Source organism: Rutilus rutilus, assembly GCF_951802725.1.
Source record: "Rutilus rutilus genome assembly, chromosome: 8".
Taxonomy (NCBI): domain Eukaryota; kingdom Metazoa; phylum Chordata; class Actinopteri; order Cypriniformes; family Leuciscidae; genus Rutilus; species Rutilus rutilus.
Genome location: NC_140222.1, coordinates 12,083,330 through 12,090,602, shown reverse-complemented (window position 1 = coordinate 12,090,602; position 7,273 = coordinate 12,083,330). Strand labels below are relative to the sequence as shown.

The following is a 7,273-nucleotide window of genomic DNA, read 5'->3' as shown; positions in this document are numbered from 1 at the left end:
CACCTCAGCTGATTCACATTACCGTTCCCTATTTATACTCACTCATCTCTCCATTCCAGTGTCCATCCGTTGTTTGCCTGTTCCTGCGTGAATGTTCGTGTCGTCTTCCGGGTTGTCGTGTCTTCAGTGGATTCCTGTTGTTTCACCGCACCCGAGCACAGATCACCGAGCACCTGCACTCAGCACCGAGCACTTGACCATCGAAGTCCCTGTGTGTCCGAGTCTGAGCGTTTCCCCCTGTGTGGACCGTCCGGAGCTGTTGACTACACGCGAGATCGCGACCACACCCTGAGAGGAACTTTCTTTCCTGAATTGTCTTATTCTGTGTTGAAGTTCCAATAAATATTGTTCACCCGCTATTGCTTCCAGTTTTGTATCATGACAGAACGGATGGACCCGACGATGGGAGCAGCGGGTGATCCATCTGCTTCACTAGAGGATTTCGTTCGAGTATGCATCGGCCGGATGGATGCACAGGAGCGCAGCCAGGGGGAGACAGGACGCGCTATCCAGACTCTGGTCACACAGGTGTCCGAGCTCACCCAGCGGTTCCATCAGCTACAACCCCCCACTGCGCCAGCACCTCCAGCAGCACTTGCAGTTCCCCCCACACCACCTGTGCCTCTCTCCCAGTCGGAACCCAGACTGCCCACGCCTGAATTATACTCTGGTGAGCCGAATTTCTGCCGTCCATTTCTGACACGTTGCAGTATGCATTTCTCATTACAGCCCAGAACTTTTGAAAAGGAGGAGGCGAAAGTAGCCTTCGTGTTGACGCTACTGACTGGGAGAGCGGCGCTTTGGGGAACTGCAGTGTGGGAGAATCAAGACCAGTGCTGCTCCTCGTTCCAAGCCCTCTCGGCGGAGATGAGACGGGTCTTCGATCGAGCCGTCGAGGGGAAGGAGGCTGCCAGGGTCTTGACTGACCTACGTCAAGGAGACCGATCGGTATCAGATTATTCCATCGAGTTTAAGACCCTGGCGGCCGGGTGTCGCTGGAACGAGGAGGCGCAGTGGGACCATTTCCTGCATGGGCTGGCCGAACGTGTCCAGAGGGAGATTTACGCCCTGGACCTTCCTTCAACGCTCAATGGACTCATAGACCTGGCCCTGAGAGTGGACGCCCGTCTGTCCAGGATTGGGCAGAGAACACCCACCAACCCAGTTCAGAGTCGGAGTGAGAACCAGCGGTCCGGCGGCCTGGACACGTTCGGCTCCCACGATCCCGAGCCCATGCAGGTGGGGCGAGCTCGGCTTTCCCGGGAGGAGAAAGAAAGGCGGAGATCCCAGGGCCTCTGTCTCTATTGTGGTGGCAACGGACATTATGCCTACAGTTGTCCAGTAAAAGGCCCAGCCCGATAGTAAGTTTGAGGCTACTATCGGGTGGGATCTCCGCAGATAAGACCTCATCCACTTCCACCATCCTCCCGGTAAGACTGAGATGGTCAACTCTGGATCACCACTGCACTGCACTCATTGACTCTGGGGCAGAAGGTAACTTTTTGGATCATCAGTTTGCACTTCAATTACAGATTCCTCTTCATACACTTTCCCAGAAGATCACAGTCAACGCATTGAACGGACAGACTTTACCCACCATCTCCTTGGTCACCGAGAAACTTACACTCATCACTTCTGGAAATCATGCTGAAACTATATCATTTTACATCACTGACTCTCAACTCACACCCATAGTTTTAGGACACCCATGGCTCAGTTTACACAACCCCCGCATCGATTGGAAGAGACGGACCATCTCAGCTTGGAGCACTGAGTGTCACAATTCGTGTCTTGTGTCTGCTTGTTCTGTTGTTTCTGTTCCTGTGTTACAGGAGGAAGCGGTGGATTTATCAAACGTGCCCGAGGAGTACCGTGACCTGAGTGAAGTGTTCAGTAAGTCTAGAGCTGCTTCTCTCCCTCCGCATCGTCCCTATGACTGTGCTATAGATTTATTGCCAGGTAAGTCTCCGCCTAAGGGCAAGATTTATTCACTTTCAGTTCCTGAGAGAGAGGTTATGGAGAAATATATTTCTGATTCTCTAGCAACCGGGTTCATCCGCCCTTCCTCTTCTCCAGCGGGGGCGGGGTTCTTTTTTGTGGGGAAGAAGGACGGTTCTCTGCGACCTTGCATTGATTACCGAGGGCTGAATAACATCACGGTAAAGAATACTTATCCTTTGCCGTTGATGTCTTCAGCCTTCGAGAGGTTGCAGGGAGCGTCTCTCTTCACTAAATTGGACTTGCGTAATGCTTATCATTTGGTCCGCATCAGGGAGGGGGATGAATGGAAGACTGCTTTTAACACCCCTAGGGGGCATTTTGAATATTTGGTTATGCCTTTTGGGCTTTCCAATAGTCCCGCAGTCTTCCAGGCACTAGTCAATGATGTGTTGCGAGACATGATCGATCAATTCATATATGTTTACCTGGATGACATATAGATTTTTTCTTCGTCTCTCCAGGAACATGTGCAACACGTACGACTAGTGCTTCAGAGGTTGCTAGAGAATGGGCTTTTTGTCAAGGCGGAGAAATGCGTTTTCCATGCACAGTCAGTTCCTTTCCTGGGACACATCGTGTCGTCTGAAGGTATGCTTATGGACCCTGACAAGGTTAAGGCTGTGGTAGAGTGGCCAATCCCAGATTCCCGCAAGGCCCTGCAGCGGTTTCTGGGATTCGCCAACTTCTATCGGCGTTTTATTCGCAATTTCAGCCAACTAGCCGCACCTCTGACTGCCTTGACCTCTCCCAAAACTGCGTTCAGGTGGTCAGACGCAGCTGAGGCTGCGTTTGCCAAACTCAAGAGCCGCTTTGTTTCAGCTCCTATTCTCATAGCCCCTGATGCTTCACGTCAGTTTGTGGTAGAGGTCGATGCGTCGGAGGTGGGGGTAGGTGCAGTGCTTTCACAACGTTCACCTTCAGACGACAGAATGCATCCCTGCGCGTTTTTGTCACATCGATTATCTCCTGCCGAACGAAACTATGACATTGGTAACCGGGAGTTGTTGGCAGTCAAGTTAGCTTTGGAGGAATGGCGTCACTGGTTAGAGGGTTCAGGGGTACCCTTTACAGTCTGGACTGATCACAAGAATTTGGAGTACATTAGAACCGCTAAAAGATTGAACTCCAGGCAGGCTCGGTGGGCACTTTTTTTCGGTCGTTTCGATTTTACACTTTCCTATCGTCCGGGTTCCAAAAACGTCAAACCCGATTCTTTGTCGCGTATTTTTGATCGTCCCGAACACGAAGCTACTCCTGAGCGCATTTTTCCTGAGAACCTGATTATCTCTTCGCTCACATGGGAGGTCGAATCGAAGGTCAAGAGGGCCTTAGAAGGGGTAACGCCTCCGATCCGGTGCCCACCTAACCGCTTATTTGTGCCGGAGGAATTACGATCAGAAGTCGTCCAGTGGGGTCATAGTTCCAGTCTAGCTTGCCATCCAGGGGTGAGTCGTACCATATTTCTAGTTAAGCAGCGATTCTGGTGGCCCCTGATGGCTCGTGATGTTCACAATTTTGTTTTGGCTTGCTCTAGTTGTGCTATTGGTAAGTCGTCCAATCGACCCCCAGCTGGGTTACTTCAACCGCTGTCGGTGCCTTCGAGACCTTGGTCCCACATCGCTCTAGATTTTATCACCGCCCTCCCACCCTCCCAGGGTAACACGGTAGTTTTGACCGTGGTGGACCGATTCTCGAAGGCAGCCCACTTTATTCCCTTGCCCAAATTACCTTCAGCCAAGGAGACAGCGGTGGCAGTCGTTGATCACGTCTTTCGGTTACATGGCCTCCCGACAGACGTGGTTTCTGACAGGGGACCCCAGTTTGTGTCCAGATTTTGGCGAGAGTTTTGTAAATTACTGGGGGCGACGGTCAGTCTGTCCTCTGGGTTTCATCCCCAGAGCAATGGCCAAACTGAGAGAGCCAACCAAGATTTGGAAAGATCATTACGATGTTTGGTCTCCAAGAATCCCTCCTCCTGGAGCCAACAACTTTCCATGGTGGAGTACGCCCACAATACGTTACCAGTGTCATCCACGGGCCTATCTCCGTTTAAGTGTAGTGTAGGGTACCAACCACCTGTTTTTCCTAGTACTGAGTCCGAAGTCGCGGTCTCCTCCGCCCACGCCTTCATCCAGAGGTGTCACCGTACTTGGACGAGAGCCCGTGAGACTCTCCTCCAAGTGCGGGAACGCACCAAGGCCAAGGCCGATCGCCACCGGTCAAGGCCTCCCGTATACGTCGTCGGTTCCAAAGTGTGGCTTTCTACTAAGGACATTCCGCTCCGCTCCGTTTCCAATAAACTTGCACCCAAATTCATTGGCCCGTTTTCTGTCACTAAGATCATTAGTCCGGTGACAGTCCGCCTCAATCTTCCTCCAGTGTACAGGAGGATTCATCCCGTTTTCCATGTGTCTAAAATTAAGCCCGTCTTTTTTGCACGCATTAATCCGCCAGCCCCGGTTCCCCCCCCGCCGCGACTCGTAGATGGGGAACCATCCTATTCGGTTCGTCGTATCCTGGATTCCAGGCGGAGGGGACGCGGATTTCAGTACTTGGTGGATTGGGAAGGTTACGGTCCGGAGGAGAGAAGTTGGGTTCCTGCTCGTGACATCCTGGATCACTCCCTTATCGATGATTACAATCGACAGGTAAGGAGTTCTGGGAATGCCGTGAGGCATTCCTAGGAGAGGGGGTACTGTCACGGTTGCGAATTCATTGTTTCCTCTGTGTCTCGTGTCATTGTTGTTTACATGTCTGTGAGTTTGCGTGAGTGGGCGTTGTCCCGCTCACGTGTTTGTTCAGTGCTCCAGCTGTTCGCAATCTTCTCATTCTCCACCTCAGCTGATTCACATTACCGTTCCCTATTTATACTCACTCATCTCTCCATTCCAGTGTCCATCCGTTGTTTGCCTGTTCCTGCGTGAATGTTCGTGTCGTCTTCCGGGTTGTCGTGTCTTCAGTGGATTCCTGTTGTTTCACCGCACCCGAGCACAGATCACCGAGCACCTGCACTCAGCACCGAGCACTTGACCATCGAAGTCCCTGTGTGTCCGAGTCTGAGCGTTTCCCCCTGTGTGGACCGTCCGGAGCTGTTGACTACACGCGAGATCGCGACCACACCCTGAGAGGAACTTTCTTTCCTGAATTGTCTTATTCTGTGTTGAAGTTCCAATAAATATTGTTCACCCGCTATTGCTTCCAGTTTTGTATCATGACACATCCACAATACGTATTGTTGTGCTTTTGTATTGCGAAATATATTATGGCACGATATATTGTTACACCTCTAGTATATATTATTACAGTATTATACATTTCTTTTCACTCTGGTGTTCATGTCTTACCGATTGTAATACGCCGAGGTTCACTCGAAGTTGATGGAGCAGATTCTGGTGGTGGTGTCGGGGTTGATGTCCTGGCAGGCGAACTTGAGCTTTCAAGGGTGGAAATCTCATCAAGTGCCTCCATTTCCTCCTGACAGCTAGGATGCTCAACTGAAAATTTACAAAAGTCACGTTAATAACACAAACGGCAACAATGCGGTTGAGATAAATACAGAACATACAACGTAGTAGGACTGAGTGGGTAGCCAAACAAAGCATTTTTACTTTGTATAATGTACATAAGTATTTTTTTTTTCAAGTATCTATAATTTTATAAGAGTAACTTTTATTGCACTACATTCCAAAGCATAATATTGTACTTTTTACCCCACAACATTACTGTACTGTTTAAGCCTATTGAATGTGGACATTTTCACCTTGCTCTGATATTTCATAATAATTTTCAGACGGAGTTCTTACTCTTTCCTTAAGCTATATCATTGGACCCATCTCTCTTTAATATATATTTAGTAGAATATGTTTAGTAATAAAACAGTTGTATTTTATTAGGGTATCTGTAGGCTACAAGTAACGTTACTGGACATGTACTCCGTCCACCATAGGCTAATAAACTAACGTTAGCGTTTTGCTAGCTTGCAAATGATCGGTTGATACCACACTGGCTGGCTGACAGACAAACAACAGACTTGCACAAAAGTTGTGCATTGAACGTAAGCTTTCCCGTGATCGATGTATACTAACGTTATATTTCACAATTACAAACTTACCGGGAGGCTCCATCATCGACTCCAGCAACGAGGTAGCCGTATCGATGCCTCCTTCTCGTCCCAAACTCGCCGGTCTGTGCCCGTAGATGGCGTCCATCATTTCTAGCCACTTCCAATTTTTTCTGTGAACACCACTCCGGCTGTTGTGGTCTTTCACCTTACGATAGTCACTCCGCAGTTTCTTGCATTTAATGCGGCACTGCTCGGACGTCCGCTGGTAACCCTCGACAGCCATCCTCTCAGAAACATGCTGAAAAACCTTTTCGTTTCTCACCATGCCATCGAGTTCCCTTTGCACCCTTTCTTCACCGATGATACCCAAGAAGGTCTGCACCTCCTGGGTCGACCACGGTAAAGTTATGCTGCGCGGCGACATTGTTGCGACGGTGTTGTAATTTAAAAATGGCGCCTCGTGTGTTGTGTCTTTCCCCTTGCGGCACGCGCAAATGACGATTCTCTGTCAACCAATCAACGTTCTGCAGTGAGTCTAGCTCCACCCTTTAGTACCGTTCCACTGTGCTAGGTACCCCAACGGAAGGGTACCCAAAAAGTGGTACGGTACGGTTCGGCTTTTTGGTACCATTCTCAACTTTTGGCAGTGGAAACGCAAATAAAAGGGTACCGACCCGACCCGTACCGTACCGTACCACTCGGTGGAAACGCGCCATTACTTCCGCTGAGCGCTGCTCCGCTTGCGCTGAATGACCTCCCTTAAGTCCCTCTTCTTGCGGGAGGCTCGCCTTCTCTGCGTCCTACTCCTCCCTGGAGGGGGCGCACGAGAGGCAACACTAGACCTCTGGCCCTGTCTATGGTCCTCGGACCAAGACGGACCAGGTCCTCCCGCCTGCCTGGGCCGGGGCCCGGATCTCAGCGGTATACAAGTTTTAAATGCGGCTGAGCGCGCCTTCGCCTCCCTAAACTTTCCAACCACCGCCTCAACGGAGGTGCCGAAAAGTTTAGTGGGCGAAACTGGTGAATAGAGGAGAAGGGCCTTTTCCTTCTCCCCGATATCAGCCAAGTTGAGCCACAGATGCCTCTCCGTGGCCACCATCGCCGCCATCGACCGGCCGATCGCGGCAGCAGTCTGTTTAGTGGCCCGGAGGGACAAATCTGTGGTCCGGCGCAACTCAGCGACCGCCTCAGGGGACAGCCCCGTCCCCT

The 7,273-nt window shown here is 50.7% G+C and overlaps 1 protein-coding gene across 1 annotated transcript; it reads right to left on the bottom strand.

The window, feature by feature from the left end:
* Nucleotides 1-5,334: 5,334 nt before the first annotated feature.
* LOC311294758 (zinc finger and SCAN domain-containing protein 29-like) lies at nucleotides 5,335-6,779 on the bottom strand (the record flags this gene model as incomplete). The annotated part of the gene is made up of 2 exons (XM_084415788.1): nucleotides 6,113-6,779; nucleotides 5,335-5,495 (listed from the first exon to the last, which is right to left on the bottom strand). The coding sequence occupies exons 1-2, from the start codon at nucleotides 6,486-6,488 to the stop codon at nucleotides 5,335-5,337; spliced, it is 537 nt and encodes a 178-aa protein (XP_084271914.1). The 5' UTR covers nucleotides 6,489-6,779.
* Between the last annotated feature and the right edge of the window lie 494 nt (nucleotides 6,780-7,273).